Source organism: Sceloporus occidentalis, unplaced genomic scaffold (genome assembly GCF_023333645.1).
Source record: "Sceloporus occidentalis isolate IW3139 unplaced genomic scaffold, rSceOcc1.0.p SCAF_95, whole genome shotgun sequence".
In the NCBI taxonomy this organism is placed as follows: Eukaryota; Metazoa; Chordata; class Lepidosauria; order Squamata; family Phrynosomatidae; genus Sceloporus; species Sceloporus occidentalis.
This window is the reverse complement of record NW_028317075.1, coordinates 189,954-211,833: the sequence shown is the minus strand read 5'-3', so window position 1 is coordinate 211,833 and position 21,880 is coordinate 189,954. Positions and strand designations below refer to the sequence as shown.

Here is a 21,880-nt window from a genome sequence, read left to right as displayed (position 1 = left end):
CATCTAAAGCATGAAATAATGTTCAACATTATTCTTTGCTTAAAAAGTCAAAGCCAAAAAATTCAGTCGCGGGATGTTTCTGAGAGGTGACATAGGAATCCACTAGGGAAGCCAACATATTGAGTTACTTATTTAATGATTGTCAATGTTAAATGGACTTTCAGACTTTTTATGTTTGTGTCATAAGTGCTGTAGATGTCCATGTTAAGGATACGGATGTAGATGGCAGGTGCTGGTATAAGTATATATGAGTTTATGTATTTATTTATAGATGCAAACACAATCCAAACATCTATATGTAACCTGATGCTGATGAACTTAGGGTAGCTATAGTGGCTCCTTCATTAGTGCTTTTAGATGTTTTTAAGCTCAAAATCTTAATGCCCTACTTTATCTATTAATAATTCAGTACTTTGCAGAATGCACAATAAGATTGCTGTACAGGTTTTATGTGCTGAATGTCAGCCCAAGAATATAACAAGCTCAATAAATTTCTAATTCTCTGTCTCCAATATGAGGTCTGTCAACTAATCGGAAGGCTTCCAGGAACTCATTGATGTCTATGTTCCCATCCTTATTGAAGTCAATGCTTCGGGCCATGTTCCAGACTGCCTCATCACTAATTTCTATGTTTAAGTGGGAACTTAGTAATTTCCAGGTGTGTTGGAACTCCTCAAATGAAATAAGACCTAAAACAGGAGAAAACAAGTAATACATCTTATTCACATGTGTAAAAATGAACAACATATTTTATTAATGAAATTGCATCCTATTATCTTCTTCTGTAGAGAACAATCACCTAATCAAATGTGTTTAATTACAAAATATCTATACTTTTCTCCCCAATGTCTCGCTTTTCTATGAACTAAGAATGTTTGCTGAAAAAGTCACAATAACATATGTAGAAATAGCAGAAGTCTAGAACTTGAACTGTGTAAATAACACATGGTTCCTCTTCTAAATACTTTATTAAATTATTTAAATGGATATCAATTGGTCACCAAGTCACATAAACCATCTGAGCAAAGCCCTGACCACTACCCTTACTACACACACACACACACACACACACACACACACACTAACAAGTGTCTCTCATTCACCACTTGAAATAATGGGGGTATCAATTTATATTCCTTAGCAAATTTACATTCTTTTAACACTTTGAAAAGCCTTTGTTAAGGCGAAACGTGTAGTGTGCAGTTTTATATTATTTTATAGTTTTTATTATGTAAAGTATAAATAGATTTTTACATTGCTCCTGGGACCATTTTTTTTTTTATTTTTATTTTTTTTATTAAAAAGGACACCTGCTGTTCCAATATCCTTGGTGGGGATCATACCACCTACGCCTGTAGGAAAGAGCAACCTTCAAATTGCTCTTAACCACGATTTTAACCAACACCTGAGTACCACACCATTGCTGCTATTTCTTTAAATCCTTAGGCGAGGATTGTATCGCCCATACGTGCATTTTGGAGCTAGGACAGCTCCAAAAAATTGTGAGTACCACATTTTTATCTCTTTTTATATATACCTGGAATACAAACATACTACACCATTGTGCTGCTTTTCTTTTTTCTATTTTATATTGTTGAAGCGCAACCACTACCCTCTTTGTGAATTTCTACTAGCAATCAAGCCAAGAAGAGGAAACCTTGGCAAGTAAGCTGCTGCTATATTTTTGAACTTTTAAGAATCTGTTTTATATGTTTTTAACAAAGAATTACCTTTAGAAAGTTCTGTCTAGCGTGTTTTCATCCCCCTATTTAAAATTTACATTCTGTATCCTGTTTTTTCCCATCTACCTACTACCTGAAAAAAGGGAGGGAAACGCTTCAAATATGTTTAAAAACGAGACATTATGGCATCCTGTCAATTCAGTATAATTAATTTGACATATAATAAAGAGGTGCCTATCAATAAGGACTAAGTCTTATGTGTATTCAACGTACCAGAGTTGTCACTGTCTATTATCCTAAATATGGTCTCCAAATCCGATCGGTTTCTGTAGAGAGCTTCCAGTAAACTGGCATGTAAGTTCTGCAATACAAAAACCATTCATATAAAATACACACATGGCATTCCATATTTGCCAGTTCACTATTTTTTACAGATGTTATTGTAAAAAATATTATTCATTTACAATTATTACAAATCAATTTATTGAAATGTACAGAAACATTGTTTATGTTACACTAATTACTGTGCAAATGGGCCAAAAAATATATGTAGAATATTTCTTCACTAGCATCCTCTTCATCTTCTTGCTCTTTCTTATGTCTTTCGTTTTTTGGGGGTTTTTTTGTCCGCATCTCCATAGACATGTCCTCCCGGTGAACGCAAAAATGGCGGGATTCCGGTGACACCCTTCAATCAGAGAGAAGATATCATGGAAGCTACACCATTTTTGTGGACGTTCACCGGGAGGTCATGCCCATGGAGATACGGAAGAAGAGGGAAGAACAAGAAGATGTAGAAGATGCTAGAGACAAAGGGGAGCTTTGAGATATGGAAGGTCGTGGAGAAGGTAGGGAGACATTCAGACAGTGTGAGAGAGTGGAGAGAGTGAATGAGCCTACGAATGAAAATTCAGAGATTTTGGCTTAGTTTTTTTTTCGTTTCGTCTGGGGTTTTGAATTGAAAAAATATGCAAGTTTCATAAAATTTGCGATTTGTAGGAATCTGAATGCACAAAGTCTCTTACTAAGCCTCTTATTGGCATTTAAGCTTCAAGCCAAGAGAGTGTTATCTGGCCTTGAGTTCCCCTTGCACAGGTTCTAGCCACACCCTGCCCCTTCCAAAACTATTTGATCAATTCCAAATAGACAAATTATATTAGACTGACAAAATAATGACCCTGCATAATAGATTGTAAGTGCGCAAGAGCAAGGCCCTCTACCAGTATGTTTTAACATGTTATTCTTATTGTGGAATTGTATATTGTCAATTTTAATGTTAATGTCAAGTACTAATATTCCCTGTGCTCCCTTTTGTAATAGCACTATGGAATTTGCTTGGGCACTGTAAATAATGTAGCAGTACCTCTCTAATTGGTTGGCATGCAGAAAGTTCATCAAACCACTCTCTATATTTAAGAAGTCCCTCTGGAGAACTACGTATAAGCTGTGGCCTCAGCATTCGCCATGGCAGACCAAGATTCAAAACTGATTCCAACGCAGTTGCCCAGTCATTTAAAGTAATGTATCCTGTGGAAAAGAATACAAATATCTGTATAGTTTGATGTGTCAGGGGTGGGCAAAATAAGAAAAGCAAAAGACTAAGAGATGCCACACCAGTTTCCTTTATTAATCTATACATAAAATAGCCAATAGTTGAATTGTTTTTTGAGATATCCAGCCATTTTTTTATCTCATTCTATAACATACGAATAATTGATGTTTAATGTTTCACCATTTTCATGAGGCAACAATTCCCAATATTATGATTGTTAAAACCATAATGATTAATGCCCTATTTTCAACATAATAAAAAAAATGTTTCATAGTATAACAAAATTTCCACTTTTCAGTCCAAAGGAGTGATTTTTCCTATTAACATAAGATTTAATAAACCATGATACTATAAGCGTAAATGGGATTTCCCAAACTGTTTGTGTCCTAGACCAAGCAGATCCTGCTGGCTATGAGTTCTTATGTATTATTTATTCTTAAAATCACCTGAATACACAATGGAATGTAAACTACCTGGATACTTACAAGAAGAATGTTGTGGCTCAATATCTATATGACCCTCTTTGTGACATTTACAACTAGTTTGCCATTAAATAATCAGAATGTAATTTTAAATGAAATACATAAAAGCTGAATTAGCATTATTGGTGTTAATGGTGACCTCAATATAATGATGGCTGTCCTTACCGCTTTGCTTTTTGTCATAAAGCTTGAATGTGTTGATGAGGTCTGATTTATGAGCAAACAGTTTCTCCCTCAACGCTCTCAAAGCGGATTCCTCTACCGCACTCACTCTAAAACACAAAAAATAGGAAGGAACTCGGCTGAATGTCTAGTCGAACAATGGTGCAAACTTCCTGAACCTAAGTTGGAGGCAGATCAGTCAGGCATTAAAAACTTTTTCAGTAGGGCCGTGGAAGACAAGGTGCATTGCCTAATGTAGCTGTGCCCTTTGGGTTTTATTTATTTTAATTAAATGGTTTCTATCCAGTGTCAGGGCCGGCCTTAGGGGTGTGCGACCTGTGCGGCCGCACAGGGCGCCATGGCAACAGGGTCGCCGTCCGGGACTTAAATTATAACATTGTTTGGTTTTTTTTGTAACTTTATTTAACATCCTCCATGTTAAATAAAGTTTTTTTTCAACTTTATTTAACATGGAGGATGTTAAACAAAGTTTAACCAAAAAAACAAAACGGTGTTTTCATTTAAGTCCCAGACAGGGGCGCCGAGCGGTTGCTGAAAACTCCGTGACTCCGGCAGTGAGCGGGAAGACGGACGCCTCCCGCTCCCACCGCAGGACTCCGGACACAAGGTAAGTAAGGATAGGGGCAGATATAGTGATAAGGGGGGGGGGGGGCAGTGAGAAGGCAGAGAGAGGGGGGAAGGCAGAGAGAGGGGGGGAGGCAGTGAGAAGGGGCAGAGGGGGGGAGGCAGTGAGAAGGGGCAGAGGGGGCAGATTTTTTTCCTTTCTTTTTTTTTTGTGATGGGGGGGCGCCAGAGGAGTAGTCCGCATATGGCGCCAGAACACTCAAGGCCGGCTCTGTCCAGTGTGTACATTACGGCAAACCTCCAGAACTAGTCCTTATAGGTTGGGTTACCGTGCGACTGCAGCGTTGGAAGCAAATCCTTTAACACAAGCACTTCAATGGGTTACATAATTACATTTAATCACTACTATAAGGTGGTGTACATTAATGTTAAAAGAACTATGACAACCAAAGTTGATGATAAGGTATTAATAGTGAAAAACAAAAAATCCCATAGGGAACAATTATCTTCATAAAGCTCTGCCACACATTTGTCATATGTATCCCTTTGTTAAAGTGGAAGTTTGGTCACATGTATGGATATACATTTTTGGCAATGAAAGGCAGAGTACCTTTGCCTCATAGTCAGAGTATGTGTAGTCTTATTTGCTTGGTATTGTACGAAATGGGGGACAAGGTTAGGTCCAAGTTTGATGTAGGCCCCTTTATTGCTGCCAACTTCATAGTAATTTGAAGCAGAAAATATAGTCAGTACCTAGCCAAAAAAACAAAAGAAAAGGTATTAATGACTTTATTAATTGTGGTATAGAATGCTATGTTATCGTTCAGTTCTGTGAATGTAAATTTCCTTACCTTCCCGTTGTGGCAGAACCCATAACCTTCCTGCTTACATTCATGGGAACGTATTAGTAGCTGTAACCCATGTTTTTTAAGGATTTTTTCTGTCACATCAGGACCAAAGTAACAACCTCCTCCACGCACTGAGTTTGATTTGCACCCATCTTGTGCCATTGGATCACTCCAAAGAATATCTACAATCTACCCAAAATAAAAAAACGGAATCCTTGGAACAAATATTGATATATATGTATAATAATAATATATATTATTGATACAAATAATGAGAAGCTTGAGAGCATTGAGAATTGAAAGCGCAAGCTGCCTAAGCGGCACGCTAATTGTCCATTGCTGGACATTAGTTATATAACAGGGGTCATTAAAAGGTCAGGAAAGTCAGGGCATTTAGTTTTGGCGGGCTAGGTTAGCTAAATTCAGTTTTAGGTTGCTGGGCAGGTAGTTTAGATAGCACTACACAGCACGAGCGTTTGCGCGAGCGTTCTGTGCGGCGGGAAAATAAGCGCAGCTGATTGGTGCAATCAGCTGTGCTCGCGGCGCAAGACAATTTTAAAATAAATAAGCTGCACACAGAGAGATTAAACTGACCTCAAGAAGCTGTTGCTGAGCGAGCACCCCCCTTTTTTCTGTTTAAATGTATGTTATATTGTCGTAGTTTTATAGGGGTAAAGGTCGCTGAAAACTTCACGAGCAACCGCTAGGCGCCCCTGCCCGGAACTTAAATTAAAGCATTGTTTGTTTTTGTTTTTAACTTTATTTAACATCTTCCATGTTAAATAAAGTAAAAAAAAACCTTTATTTAACATGGAGGATTTAAATAAAGTAAATGCCCACCTTATTAAAGGTTTTGATTGTGATTTTTTTTCTGCAAAGGCCAAAAGCTAATATTACATTTAAAATAAATGTGAAGCACAAAATAAATTAAATAACATATTTACTTCACCTGCTTTCTCTCTTCGTTGTCAATGTCATATTCCTGTATGTCCGAGTCAGACTCGGAACCAGAAATGGGGCTATCTGGCTCTCTGAACGTGTCTGTGAACCCCACCTGCCTACGGCATTTCTCAAGTTCTTCGTCCACGGTTTGTCGCACCCGCTTAGAAATCTCCTTTCTGTCGATGGTGATCGTGGTGGGACTGCTGGCAGATCTTTTGCCCCTATATTTTGGTAAAAGGCTTGGGCTAGAACTGTAGGAGAATGAGCAACTCCTTGGATAGGGCACTGTTGTTTCCACAGGTAAAGCAGAGTCTCCATTAGTAAATGTTTCCTGACTTGACTTTGACTCGTTCTGTTTGACATTCTCTTTCTTTTTCCGAGGCCGCAAGGTTGAAGTGAACTAATGATTCGAAACAATTACTTTTTAAAATGCTCTTAGGGTACTTAATTTTTAAAAGCCAAATGCAAAAAAACAACAACAAATATGCATCAATAAAATGTGACATAGAGAGTATTATCTCTGGTATCTGCTTTTTATTTTCAATATTGTAATAAATGATTTTAATTATGTTTATATTGTGTTAATTTTATGTTTTTTTCACACAAGTTCTGTTATATTAGTTTCAAACACAACATATTATTTCTATTAAATTAATTTAAAAAACAAAACAAAATCAATGGCATACAAGTTCAGTGACACTTGCTCCTCACTTCCTCTTCCAAAATAGAGGGGCAATTTATTATGGATGAACATTATGTAAATCCTAAGAATTCATGTGATATACATATAAAGTGGGTTTCTAATAAATATATACAAGAATTATATATGTATTATATATTTTACATTTTGGTCTTCAATACATAGCTTTATTAAGGATATACAATTTGGAAAATTGACAGATTCTCTTGAAATGAAGTTTTAAAAATATCTAAAAATATTACCTTGTGTCGTTCAATTTTAGACAGTAGCTCTAAGTCTGTTGTATCTGATATTCCTCCGTGAGTAACAAGTACCTTTTGGTCAATTAGAGTGGCTAGTGGGAGCCAGCTAAAAACATTTTGTAGCAGTTTCAAGATTTTCTTACCATGAACCTGAAATAGGGAGATTACACAAGTTTATATGAAAATGTAATATAATTTGTGTTTTCTTGGTATTTTAAAAAGTTTTTATTGATTAAATTGTTGAGGATGTCCATAACCCTATTCAATGCACAATGCATATCCTGACTCTATTCACAAGGTATTCCTTTTCAAGTCAGCGGCCACATTGCATACAAAATAGTCCGCAACCTCAAACATACCTTGTATTTCTTCATAACTTCTTTTGTAAATCCGTATCTATAAAAAATAAGTAAAAGGTAATCATTATTTGTTAAAGATAATACAATTAGACACAATTAGCCTTAATTTTTCAGTAATTACCTTAAGTTGACCATGTAGTCCTCATGGTTTCCTCTGTTCAAATGGACAACTTTGGGGTAAACCAGCAGGAATGCAAAGAGAATCATCAGAATTTCAATTGATTGTTTTCCTCTGTCTACAAAATCCCCGTTAAAAAGGTAAGGTCTCTCTGGGGATGGAAGGCCATTCTGAGAGCGAAACAATGAAATAAAAATACAGATTTCATTAGATTTATATATAGGACCTGCAGATTCCACAGCATTGTAACAGCAAAATTATTTAACAAAGACAATTTAATAGAATTTGACAGAAGATAGGAACCATTTGGCCCAAATTGTGCCTGCTCTGATCTCCCTGCATCTGAGTTTCTCAAGTTCATATAGACAGAGGGAAAAGGAAAAGATAGAAAGATAAAAAGGAAGAGGGGGGTATGTGAGAGCAATGTTGTATTTTAGGCTAAGTCTATGCTAGGATGTGTGTGTGTGGGCAGGAGTCAGTAAGGGCAAATGTACAGGTGTGTAGCTTTACAACATCTTAAATATTGTATTATTTTCTATATTTTAAAACATTTTTGATTCAAGATTAGAAATTCTCAAAGTTGAGATTCTGTTTCAGATAAGATTAAAACAGTGTGATTCACAGGGCCCCACTGATATTATTCTATATGAAAAAGGCACCTAAGTGACCATCCTCTGTGAAGATGTTGGTATGCAAAGATTTATACATTGAGCAGAACAAAGCATGCACCAGTTTGTAAGCCCAATAAAGTACTAACTTTTGGATACATTTTAATGACATTTTTAGATAAGAGTTAATGAATTCCTTCCTATAATGCAAATTATAATCCAAATCACATCTTCAATGACATCCCTCCATGTATTCATAGTACTACAGCTTCTAACAGCTATATGTAAGGAATGCATATAGAAGATACTTTACATACCTTGTAAAATATCAAAAACAAGTCATCGAGTCTGCCATGCAAATCTCCTAAAAAACAAAAGTAAGGCAAAATGTGATCATGGAGGTTACATATTAATTTTTAAGGTCAAATGATCCAGAAAGAACTTTTGGTACAAAAAATAGTAAAATAATAGTGAGGAATAATGAATTACATAAAAAATAGATGGCTCAAAGAAAGCAAGGTTTTTAGATTCCTGATGGATTAACATAGCAGCCAAAAAAAACTAATCAACGTACAGACCTATTAACAAAGTCCTGGGATCAGCCCTGTCTATCATACATTAACACCCTAAAGAAAGGGTTAAAACTTACAGGCAAATAAGAACAACATAAATAACATTATAAGCACCTGTGCTTACCACAGATTGTGATTTCTTTGCTGTAACTGGTAGTTACACGCTTTATATTTGGCAGTAGTTTCAGGTGATTTTTTGTCTCATGCAGGAGATGCAAAACGTAACGGGCATGGAGCTGCTACTGGGAGAAACAGTCAGAGAGTCAGAGAATAAAGCAGTACCACAAAAATCATGCATCCTCTTTCAACACACAAAACTAGCATGGTGGACAGTCTCCAGGCTAGATAGCTGCGAGGGGGGGGGGGTCCTAAAAGGGTTAATGCCAAGCAGCCTTCAGGATACCCAGTCACTACAGGGCACAGAGCTACCACATCTAACCCGAACAACTCACCCCACCACCCCATATTTGCTACCATCATCAAGACGGTGTTAACATACACAGGCTGTAGTAAACCCAACTGACTATACATTAATAACACAATTTAGCAAAAATGTATACTATAACCATGTGCAATCCCCAAAACTTCAATTCACAGCACAAAGACGAAACTACTTAAATCTTATCTTTAATTTGATTAAATATAGGCATAGAAAAAACATAAAAGACCCATGCTTCTCTCAATGCAACGCATTCCCCCAAACCAACAACCCCCCCATGACATCCCTCTTCCCAGAGACCAATTTTCTTATTTATATGCACTATACAGATATTTATTTGGATAGGAATGCCCACAGCGTTTATTATAATTAACTGTTTACACCGTTTAACTGTGTAATTGTGTGTGAGCATGGATGTGTACTTGTGTAGGTGAGCATGAATGTATAATTGTGTGTGTGTGAGCATGTATGTATAAGTGGGTTAAATGGAGTGTGTGTGTTAGACTGAATATGTACGTGTGTGTTCGTGAGCATGAGTAAGTGTGTGTAATTTGTGTAAGTGTGTTTACATATGTGTTGCAGAGTGTATGTTGGAAGGGGGGGGCAAGGGGCAAAGAAGGCACAGACAAGTTGTTTGGGGGCAGTGATGGCACAGACCAGCTGTTGGGGTCCCCGGGTCAATTTTTCACACCAGGGTCCTGTGGTTTCTAGATACGCCCCTGTCCCACATGTGTCACACCTATGCCAAAATACTCAAATGAAGCTAAACAGCAACCAAAGCTAACATTAAACTAACATTTTTACCACCCTCACCCAGAGACAAGATTTCCAATGTCTCCCACCAAACAAACCCGTGCAACGTTGTTGCTTCAGTCTGAAAATTAGGAATGATATCAACTTGTCTGTTGGTGCCCTGTAAGTAACCCAAAAACCTCTCCCCTTGTCTTACATTTTTTCAACTTGACCCTATCCTTTCAATGGCTGCTCTAAACAAGTACAAAACTATTTTAAATAAGCAAAGGTTAAACATAAACACCTACACAAGTAAAATAACCATGGAATTTTCCAAATGTTGACGTTCCTCACAAGAAGAAGTTCCCTCAGTTCTTTTGTTTTCACATGCTAGGTCATGACTAGTCACTAGACCCTATGTTATTAATTCTGTTTGTATAGCTTTACACCAAACCTTCAATCATGATAGTATTTGCTGTAAAACATGTATTTTACCTCATATGTTCATAACATTGGGTTTGTTAGATGATTTGGTTCCCACACACAGGTGCCAAATTCATATTTGTATATTTGGAAAGTAGAAGTATTATTAAACACTCATCTACAGACACCAGACAAGCCAGAAGGCTTGTTTTTCCCTCAGAAATCTCATGGTGCTTTCACAACCACAAGGGATTCTGGGTAGGCACATGCAAATAAGGTTAACAATTATCACCTTTGCCTCTATATCCACTTTATATAGAGGTAATGGTATATTTGGAAAATAACACATTCCTATTCCTCAGGCACTGTCAAACCCATGACTGCCACATTTACTGTGACTGTGGAGGGCACACAGCTGGCTCCTGGGACATATTTATGTTCTAGGCCTTCCCTGAAAGTAAACTTTGGACATAATCATGAGCATGCAGTGTCCCCTGTGTGACCGCGTACATTTGCAGTTCTATGACGCCCAGGACAGGATACCTGTCCAAGACTCACACCATTGAAGAAGAATATCAATATCTTCAGTACACTAAAGCTTCTGACCCATAAAGCCCTGGAAAACAATGCCAGGATTCCTTTATTTGAAATGGGGCAATTTTGCCCATATTTCTTCCAGGGATCTGCGAAGAACATCATGGTAACACATACTCCCTCCGGTGATGGCATTGTCGATATTGACAACACAGATATCTGAATACCAGTCTCAGCAAAAGTAAAAGGTCTTTACAACAGAAAATAAACTTTGTTTGTAGTAGAAACATCCATTATTTACCAAATAAATAAAACATAACAAATTTGAATTTTTAACTATAAAACTATGTTATCTTTGAATGATACATCATCATGTAATATAACACTTACTTGTTTTTGTTTGAATGCTTCTACCAAGGCTGCGGCATGCATAGGCTTTAATGGGAAGGTAAGGTGAGGACCAGTGTACGACTCGGGAACCTCTATGTATTCGTAGTCATAGTATTTTTCCAGCTCGGTATCCTTGAAACTTTCCTCATCAGAGAACATACGGCAGATGAAATCCCCTTACAAAAGTTAAAAAGTTCCAAGGAAGACATTTACCAAGGAGTGTTGCAGTGTTTCAAGTTATTACTTAGACTAACAGTACTATAAAAAAGGCTAATTATTCCAGTAAAACTACATAAATTAGGCATTCTTAAATATGTACCCTGCCACCACTATTTGGGTTTATTCACTAAACTGTGAGACTGAACATAGCCTGCCAACCAGCCCTCAAATGTGGACATGACTTTCTAGAACAGGGCTGCACAACTCCAGGCCATGGTTTTTGGGAATCCCAACACAAGCATGGGCGTCTCAATTTAAAAAAAATCATTAAACAACTTTTTTGGGACAGGTATACACAGAATTCCTGGTTGGCCTGTGGCCATTGAGGCCCAGAGTTGTGCAACCCTGTTCTAGAACATTCAAGGTTCCCAAAATTCTGAATGATGTCACCTGTACTCAGGCAGGCAGTTCAGCTTTGATATACCAGTGAGAATAACCACAGATATTATCACATCACATAAGAATATAAGGGATTAAACTCCAGACTGTGTGAGCCTGAGAATCTGCCCATTCCATGCAGTTGGAGGTTTTATAAAAGTTCAAATATACTCTTCCTTGTCATTTTAATTAACATATAAAAACAGCTAATTACACTGAATATTTTCTTTTAGACAGAAAATGTTAACATCTATCAACTCTGGGATTATAATTATTATATATTATTATATATATATTATATTTATTGATATGTACTATTATAATATGAGTAACTTACTTTCTTTACTATTGTCAGGAGTGAAATGGTCCATCAGAAAATTGAAGAAATCATATAGCTGCACGAAAAAAATACAAATATTACATTACTATTGTCATTACCTTACATGACCTCATCTATAAGAACAGGGCATTTATTGGTTAAGCAGCCAAGAGAATGTTGACAAGATTAAGGTCTTGTGAATCATACCTGAAAATCTGGGTCATCAAGGCATTAATTAGGCTTATTCTGTGTTAAACCACTAAATGACAGGATGACAATATTTACTTTAGAATTCCTAAACAACAGGGTATCATTCAGTGGCAAGAGTCCTGATAGGTGAGTGGAGGCCAGGTACACAAAAAAGTGTTTTGTTTTTTTAGAAAATAAGACCATGACGGCAGTAAGGGTGAGTAGAATTTAAGGCCCGTCTATGGGCTGCTTCCATATCGTCAAAACACCTTAGTTCCCTCTAACCCCTTTGCTAAGATATTCTGTAATTGATGTGATCTTCATTTTAGAGAAATAAAAAGCAAGAAAGAGCATTTTGTATATTTTACCAGTATGTGTACCACAAGTCATGAGTTCCCATTTCACAGAAGACGATAAGGGGTTTAACTGGAGATTGGAGCACGTTTGGTGCAGCACATTCCTTAACGTCTCTTTCTCTAACCATATAATAAGGAGTAGTTGAAAAGGATAATTTTTCACTCTATTTTAAAATCCCCTTGTACATTTTTAAAAGTTAAAACAATATGATACAAATGTCCCCCAAACTTTGGATGTTAGTGAAAGAAAAGAAGAGGCCAATATATAACACTCTCTCATTCATTCTCTCTCACCCTCTCTAATGCTCTTTGTCAATGTCTCCCTAACCTTTCCACTGACCACTTATGTGTCTGTCTCTTATTCCACAGCTCCACGTCTTCTCTTGCATCTTCTTGTTCTTCTGTCTTCTTTCTTTGTCTGCCTGTCCTCTGTTATCTGCTCCATTATCCAGGTACTTCAGCAAAAGTGGCGGAGCCTTTGTGCATTCCCTCTCCCACGATTGGAGGAACATGGGAGAGGATGTCTCCATGGAGCTTTGCGTGGCTTCGCAGATGGATTCCCAGGGAAAGAAATGTGTAAAAACGCTTAATTTTCTCTGCGGATCCATTTGCATTAGCGGAGCTACGGAAAGGAGACAGGGACATAGAAGTGGTCGGCAGAGAAGATTGGGAGACAGTGAGAGAGCGTAAGACACAATACATAAAAGTGTGAAAGAGTGAATGAGAGTGTGGGAGACAGCATAAGAGAGTGTGAGAGAGCGAGTGAGAATGAGTGACAAGCCCCAAAGCTTAGCCAGTTGTGCCGCAGATCTGAGGTCCAAATAAAGAATGACCTCGATTATGAGAATGATTTTTCTGAAAGATTTATTTAGTGTATCATAAGAAATTTTAAATTTTCCAGATTACCTTGATTTGATCCTGTTCCCCTGTGTACTCTATAGACTGGAAGATACTCCAAGTGCATCTCCTTCTCACCTCCATCTGAGCAATGTAACGTCGGTACCAGCGCTGAATAAGAACTGCTGATTTGAATGCTGCAAATTACATATATCATTGAATACTTTTGAAGAGAGACTTGCATTTACAATGGCATTTGTTAAATTACCCACATTTTCCTCTTCAAAGGCAGCTACTACTTTCACAGCTTTTGGAACAACTATAATAATTTATTAAAACTACCTCTCAGCATAACTGTTTTTGATGTCTTTGGTTTAAAAGTAAAGTATTTTACCTTAGGGAGATTAAGATCTGCAGCAAAAAATGGCACAAAAAGCACAACTACCCTTGATCACACAACATCCTCCTCCATCCTCTGTAGTTCAATTATTTCCTGTCATACATACAATGTACATACCTGTGCTAGCCGGGACAAGAGAGGAACCTGTAATGAGAAATACAAGGCCTCCGTAAACTGCCATGTATTTTTGCAGTGACATTAAGGAAAAACAAATGCATGGTTTGGGACAGAGTTGGCATTTCCAGCCAGAGTATGAGAGTTATTGCAGGAAAGCATCTCAAAAGAGAATACATGCAGTGATCTCTATGCATTCCTGTCCAACACATGTTCATCAAGAGCGACTGCTTAGAAAAACCATAGCCTTCCCTGTTACTCCTTTTGTACGATAACACAATATATGGTTCCCTCCACTACTATTGGCATCCATATATAGGCGCAAAGAAGGCTGTGAAAAATTGTTATTATTGTTTAAACTTGGATGTCAAACAATTGCGCACACAACACAAAATATATGTGTGACACAATTATTGGCACCCTTTTAGTCAATACTTTATGCTACCTCTCTTTGCCAAGATAACAACTCTTCTCCATAATACCTGAGGAGGTGGGAGAATACATGGCAAGGGATCACATACAGAATCTCCTCCAGATCATTCAAATTTCCAGGTTGACGCTGGTGGACTCTCTTCTTCAGCTCACCCACAGGTTTTCTATGAGGTTCAAGTCAGGGGACCGGGATGCCCATGGAAGGACGTTGATTTTATGGTCAGTAAACCACTTTTGTGTTCACTATGATGCATGTTTTGGATCATTGCCCTGCAGGAATATCCAATCACGGCCCGTTTTACGCTTTCTGGTAGAGGCAGTCAAGTGTTCATTTAATATCTGTTGATCTATGATAGAGTCCATTATGCCATGTATCTTAACAAAATGTCCAGAAAAACAGCTCCCAAACATTAAAGAGCGACTTTTCCATATGGCTACCTCTCTGTGTGTGCCAAACCCACCTCTGTTGTTTATTGCCAAAAAAAGCTCTATTTTGGTTTCATCTGACCATAGAACCCGATCCCATTTGAAGTTCCAGTAGTGTCTGGCAAACTGAAGATGGCTGAGTTTGTTTTTGGATGAGGGTAGATTTTTTTTCTTGAATCCCTACAGAACAACTTGTGGTGATGTAGGTGAGGCCGTATTGTAGTTCTGGACCCCAAAACCTCAATAACTTCTGCGGTTCTTCAGCCGTGATCCTTGGAGATTTTTTGGCCTCTGGAATCATCCTCTTTAGTGCGTTAAGACAATATAGACACACATCCTCTTTCCTCTTCAAGGTAAATTCATAATATTTCCAGTTGACTAGAGCTTCTTGATTATTGCACAGATGGAGTAAATGTGCATTTCCATTGCTTTTGCTATTTTCTTATAGTCACTTCCCATTTTGTGAAGCTCAACAACCGTTTGTGGCATCACAGCTATATTCCTTGGTCTTACCCATAGTGATAAATGACCAGGGGGATTTGGCCTATGTGCTATCTAATATTTATAGTGAAACAGGAAGTCATGATTGAACAATTTCCTGTTCCTAGTCATCCAGATGTACTCAAAAAAAGTAAAGTATCAATGGAACTATACTTCAAATATATTTTTTTTCATATGCATTCATGGGGTGCCAACAATTCACAATTTCCCATTTTTTCCAGTTTTTTTGGATACATTTGCATTGTGGTTGCAATTGTTTGATATCCATGAGAGCAGAGTATTATTGTTTATTTTTTAAAGAAAATATCAAAAGGTTGAACATTAAACCTTTTTTCACAGTATATTTTGCCCATATTTAACAAGGGTGCCAGTATTAGTGAAGGGCACTGTATAAGCTAGATTTCAGTCAGTTGAATTTTACCCCACAATTAAAAAAGTTGCTCATGATGCCTTGACAGGATACGAGACACCATGACAGGAAAGCCACAACCAAGAGCTAAACTCAAAACAATGGAAATAAAAACGAAACAGTTGTCACTCCTTACCACTATTAATGTTATGCCTTCTTGGTTATACTAACTCTATAATATACAACAAATAAAAAGAAAAAATTTAATCACGTTTATCATGTAAACCAAGTATATGTTGTTAATGGAGTGTATATTTGATGTGCTTTCCCTCTTACAATCAAAATGTCCCAATATATTATTTTAAAATAAAACAACAATATTAGGTTGTTAGCATTGTGTACGATATAAATTGTTGCTCACCCTTCCTTGATCTGCGAATTGAGTGACTGTGGGTTGAGCTGGTAGAAGTTCCACATCCCATATTTTTGTATAACTATGACCTAGACAAAATTAGGCAAACAATAAAAATAAATGATGTTTGTTTTTACAAAGAGAGTTGTAAACCAGGTTAGTAAAGAAAGAAACAGACAAAGCAAGCCCAAAAATATAAAAAGAGGAACTGCTTTATAGTGGGTTGTATTTGTGTTGGATACTAAAAATTTCGCCAGATGCTTTCACCAGATAAAGAAATTTATGTCATTATGAGTTTTTGAGGTACAATATTCTCAACGTAAGTGCCTATGATGCCAGTTTATCCATGTTTATGTTAATTCTAACTCTTAGATATGACCTTTTGTTCCATACACAAGCAATTGACGATAGGCGTTGACGTGGTGAAGTTGGTCAGGCATATGGTACAACAATGGTAACAAAACAATTCCCTCTTTTGTCTGTGATCAAATAATTTTTTCTTAGATTAAGGGATAGGTAGGCTGAGACTTTAGAGGGGGTCTTTGGCAGCAGAGCCATTAAAGCATAAGCACTCTCTTCAAAGGTTCATACACTTAACGTAAACATTACTGAACATTCACTTATAAATACACACAATAGTACATTTTAAGTAACCAAAATGAATCAAAAATAAAATTATCCTTCATAAAAAGCACTATGTTTGGACATTAAGACAAGGTTCTAAAAAAAAAAGAGTCCTTAAACATTTGGGAAACCAGAGTAACAATTCTCCAACTTAGTTTAACTATGAAACCAGTAAATAATGGTACACAAGTGCAAAAATAAAGGGACCGAAGCGACCACAGTGATTATACATGGTCCTATAACATGTCTTGTCTTTTATTGTTGCAGTCTTTGTTAAGTAGTAGTCATGGTTACTTCAGTGTTATTTTCATATACCCTGTTCACTAATGATATCACATATCTATTCCATACATCTTTCTTCAAGTTCTTCTGTTAAAGTTATTGCATCTAGCATTAAGTAAAATGGAAATTCTAGCCTTTCACTATTGGGCTTTTTAGGTTCTGATTATTTTTGAATATACTATTTTTTTAGTTGATGCAGGGGAGGGCCAAGTGGCTTATAACATATTTGATCAACCACATGGTGAACCATATGGACTATCCGGTCCTGGCCAAAACACATTAATAGAAAGTAAATGCATAGAAAACACATAAAAAGAGCATATTGTGTTGCTCTAGACACCCCAGTGGCCATTTGCGGAATTGCAATTAAAAAATAAAGGCTAGTGGATAAAATTCTTTAAAAGGGAACTCCCACCATGTTTTTTATTTGTAGTATACAATTAAAAATATGTTTTTAAAAAATATAATGTTTTCAGGTAGCCGCATTTTAGCCGTTTTTATCTGGTAAAAAAGAAACTGTGGTTTGGAACAGGTAATGTCAGACTTATATCGATGACAACCTCCAGGTCTTCAAGGTGAAAAATATTTTTATAGGACCATCCCCACCTGGTGCTGGTTATCTAAAATGAGTACTTTACACAATACGGGTACCAGGATTTGCTTCCTAACTTTCAAGTGCAGTAGGGCTCACAGCAAAGTTCACAACCCTGTGTGCAATATAGCTATTAATAATTCTTCCATACTTGGATGGTGCTACTCCACAGGCTTTTTCCCTCATCTGTCTTGTACACTTTTGGACACTATCGTCGCATTCTCTTTAAAAATTAACCCTTCTTTAAACTCATACACCACATCCTTACACTGGAACGTATGGTATGGAAATTAGTTCCTTATATAAATTATGATTTTGTACCAGTCATTGGATTTGACCCTATTAAATTAAATTGAGCCCTCACTTTTTACATTTAGGATTTATATATTCACTAATCAATTAATTAACAGCATATTGAAATTATACCAATAGCAAATTCACTTTTATTTTTGATGACTTTTTGTTTTAGTACTAATTACAAAAAAATGCTATTTAACGAAAGCTTACCTCATAAGCCAGAAATATGTCATAGTTATCTCGAAAGATTTTGTGTGCTTTAAAGCTGTATCATTTTACTCAGCATCTCCCCAGATGTTTAAACGGGATATGAAATGTGGTTCACAGATGAATTTTCCAATACGCTATTAAACAATGCATTGCCTTTTTTTAAGTAGTGGTGGTGGCAGCAGTGGTCTTCTCCTTTACCAAAATACTCAGCTTCCAGACAGACAATGAATACCTTTTATTTATTTACAAAACTCCAGAGCTGTAAAGCTACCATGTGACACATAAGACACTGAAGGGATCTGTAGCGGATTAGGATTATAATGGGTTCTGAAACAAATACTCTAGACTTTTCCTTAATAACTACGCAGTGAATACTAGCACTTTCGATGCCTTTTTTAGCCACAATACTACAAAATATTTAATGTAAAATTTCAATATATTCATAAATTAACCTTAGAAAACTTTGTTTTCTTGCACTCTTTTCCAATTGCTCTTGTTATACACAAATTTTGAAAAGCAGAAATATATGTTTAGAACGTGTGATTAATTTCTCTTTTTATGTAGTTGACTATGGGCTTTAGAACATACACACAAAATGCTAAAAGGCGAGCTCACCTGAGAGCTAACACTTAAATAACCTTTTCTACGGGGATTGGAAGCACCTCGGATTTTAGTACACTGTTGGTATTTTATAGGGAAAGACTCTATTATCATATCAGACTAGTTTCAATCACTCAATCAAGACAGTCTACTTGAAGAAAAAAAAACAATAAAACAACAGGCTCACCGCAGAAAAATGTTTTGCCCGTCATCATCAGCAAGATGTATTTGGTATCACTCTTAACACAATGAGCAAGGGGGTCCACATATGGACTCATCCTTATACTTGGGGAGACCCCACAAGATTTCCAGGGCAGAAAATAAATTAGGAAAATGTATGAGATTATTTCAACTGAGATTAGACATCACTTAAATAACCCACCTAACAGTGAATCAATATTCAAAAGAGTGCTATTGCTATGAAATAGAGAACAAAAAGGACCATTTCTGGTTTCGGGGAAAATTTAGAAACGTTCTGTCTACTGTAAAGATGGTGCACATCCCTCCAAAACTTTGTTTGTGGAGCATGTCCAAAGACAATGGTAATCACCTCCTGAGTATGGCACTTTGGACATGGAATCCCCCTCATGCTCAGGAGTTATCTGGTTAGATGATGCTTAGAGATGTAAGGGCTGCTATTGTAGTTTTTATTAGTTCCTCCACTGAAACATTGGGGAATAGGGTAGCCCAATATGTGAGCCCTGAGAGCGAAGAGGATGGTTAAGCCTGTATCTAGTAAAATTGTATAATTGGCTGATGGAATGGAAGGCACCCCTGTCAAACAGTATTAAAGTGACTATATTGTTCTGCCAGTCTGTAAACTGCGTAAAGACTGATTGAGAGTAGCTCTATATCTGTAGATTGCTAAACCAAGGAAACGCCATGGCCGGATATTTTTCCTTACATTGTTGGAGTGTGTAGTTTTTACTTGAGGTAGGTCAACCAACTCTTCTAACAATCTAATGAAATGTTCCTCCCAAAGCAGGGAGGATCACATATTTAATTTCTATATTAACAAACATAGAAACGTCTTCTCACCAAATGACCCTCCCAAAAAGCCATTTTGTTGACTCAGACATACCCATACCTACTCTTAATTTGGACAGTTGGGTCTACAAAAAATCTGATTGAGTTCAAAAGGGTTGTATTCCTCCCTAAACCTCAATGGGGCATTTCTGTTAATGAATATCATTTTCTGATTAATCTTCTAGGCACTGAGCAAGGATGTCTATGTTTGGACTCACCTTTGGGAGATCCTTGTGCTGCAGTACAGTACGTGGCACCGTTGGCTGCAGCCAGTGAAGCCATCACTAGGACAGTTTCCTACTTTATCATGGGCTCCCAAGTGGACAGAGTAAAGGACATTAATGTACAAGGACAGCAAAGGAGTGCTCCATGTACCAACTTCGCTTAGACTCCCGTTTTAATGTGCAACTGTGTGTGTAGGGCTCCGAAAGACATTGCAGATGCAGGACTATTTTTGAAGTTATTAGGTATACCATTTTTATTTTACAATTTATGCCTCTGTACATACTCGGTTATACTGGTAATGATTGTATTTTGCACTCCAGTATGTCTTATGTTATGGATATGTATGTTCTGTTTTAAAATAAACTCGACGTTCCAGACTTAAACCTAGGTGTCACTGGCCTTAAGAACAAAGCTAAATCCTCTAGAATTTGTGCATGATCTATCTCATAGCTTCCTCCGATTCCTATTATCAGTACTTTTTGTTGTCTACAGAACTCTTCATTACATCTTTCCATTGCTTTTGAAGAGCTCCTTAATAAAGTGAAAGTAAAAGTGGATGATACACAAATTATGAGAGACATGGTCAAAGGAAGAGCTAGATACAGAACACGGCCTGGAAAACGTGCAAGCATCCACACAATAACACTGGGATTAAAAATGAAGGGAAGCACTGCATAATTGTTTGCTTGTACTTTCATCTGCCTTGGTTGTCGTCTGAATCCTCTGAGTGTCCTAGTTTTCACAAAACAGTGGCCATGGCCTTGGTACATAAGACAGCAAATAGTAAAGCGTTCCTTTTATATGAAAAACTTTGTAAGAAGCTCAGCTGCGATTGGGCAAATATTAATCGTATATATTCCCTACTCAAACAACTTTAGCACATTTCTAATTTTGTACAGAAAATGATTTATAACTAGATGAAACTCATACAACCCTAGGATCATAAACTTTATCAATGCGAGATGTGGTATTGCTGGATTATTTCTGGGAGTGTGACTACTCTAATATGTTGTTTTGTATGTGTGCCCTTTTATAATCTCCATGTGGAGTTTGCGATGGAGGTGTAGTAGTACAGAGCTTCATTGATTTTTGAGCTTCCTGGGCCATTCAGGGGAGATCAGAGGATGTCCCCAACAGGCCGATGTGTGACAGTGCCTGAAATTGGGACCATGCAGCAAAAAAAAAACAGCATAATGGACACTTTTTAACAATTATTTTAGGATAACATTGCCTTTTCCGATTTACATTAAGGAAAACCATATTTTGTCTGTCTCCCATTTTCCTAAAATGGATAATCTACTCCAAGAGTTTAGTAAACGTGCTGTACTGCTACAATCTCACAAAATTTATATGAAATACATATACAATAATCTAAATTGCATTTTGCAGTTTGTTGACCTTTAATGTAAATTGGCCTTTAATGTAAAAGTTTAGTAAAAATAAAACTAAACAAAACATCTACCTCTTTTATCGCAATATAACAGTATATATTATATAATTAATATAAAAATGTATTGATTTTTAGCATTCTCTAAAATGAAAGAAAACCATGATGATAATAACAAAAAGACAAAAAACTCTGTCTGTGTGATTTCATTATGTGCTTAGGAACCTGAATTCTAGGGTAAAAAGAAAGATTCTTTGCATCTTACCTGGTGGAGATGAAGTGCCTCTATAGACAGTGTACATTTACCGTATACAGCCCTGCACTTCACAAATTAG

At 36.9% G+C, this 21,880-nt stretch overlaps 1 protein-coding gene across 1 annotated transcript; it reads right to left on the bottom strand.

Moving 5' to 3' along the window:
- Positions 1-483: 483 nt before the first annotated feature.
- LOC149284285 (serine/threonine-protein phosphatase with EF-hands 2-like) lies at positions 484-21,847 on the bottom strand. Its single transcript, XM_089496875.1, has 16 exons — positions 21,811-21,847; positions 13,738-13,865; positions 12,305-12,362; positions 11,371-11,546; positions 8,977-9,091; positions 8,598-8,644; positions 7,676-7,842; positions 7,555-7,591; positions 7,196-7,345; positions 6,261-6,653; positions 5,315-5,500; positions 5,074-5,216; positions 3,882-3,988; positions 3,046-3,209; positions 1,956-2,043; positions 484-689 (listed from the first exon to the last, which is right to left on the bottom strand). The coding sequence occupies exons 1-16, from the start codon at positions 21,845-21,847 to the stop codon at positions 484-486; spliced, it is 2,202 nt and encodes a 733-aa protein (XP_089353001.1).
- Positions 21,848-21,880: the final 33 nt, after the last annotated feature.

What these genes read in the sequence shown, in the direction of transcription:
- LOC149284285 (XM_089496875.1), bottom strand. Translation starts at nt 21,847, where the DNA reads ATGTACACTGTCTATAGAGGCACTTCATCTCCACCAG. An exon ending in TGTTTTTGATATTTTACAAG is followed by an intron (nt 7,843 to 8,597) that starts GTATGTAAAGTA and finishes TTTCGCTCTCAG; the next exon opens with AATGGCCTTCCATCCCCAGA. An exon ending in TTATGACAAAAAGCAAAGCG is followed by an intron (nt 3,210 to 3,881) that starts GTAAGGACAGCC and finishes TCTTTTCCACAG; the next exon opens with GATACATTACTTTAAATGAC.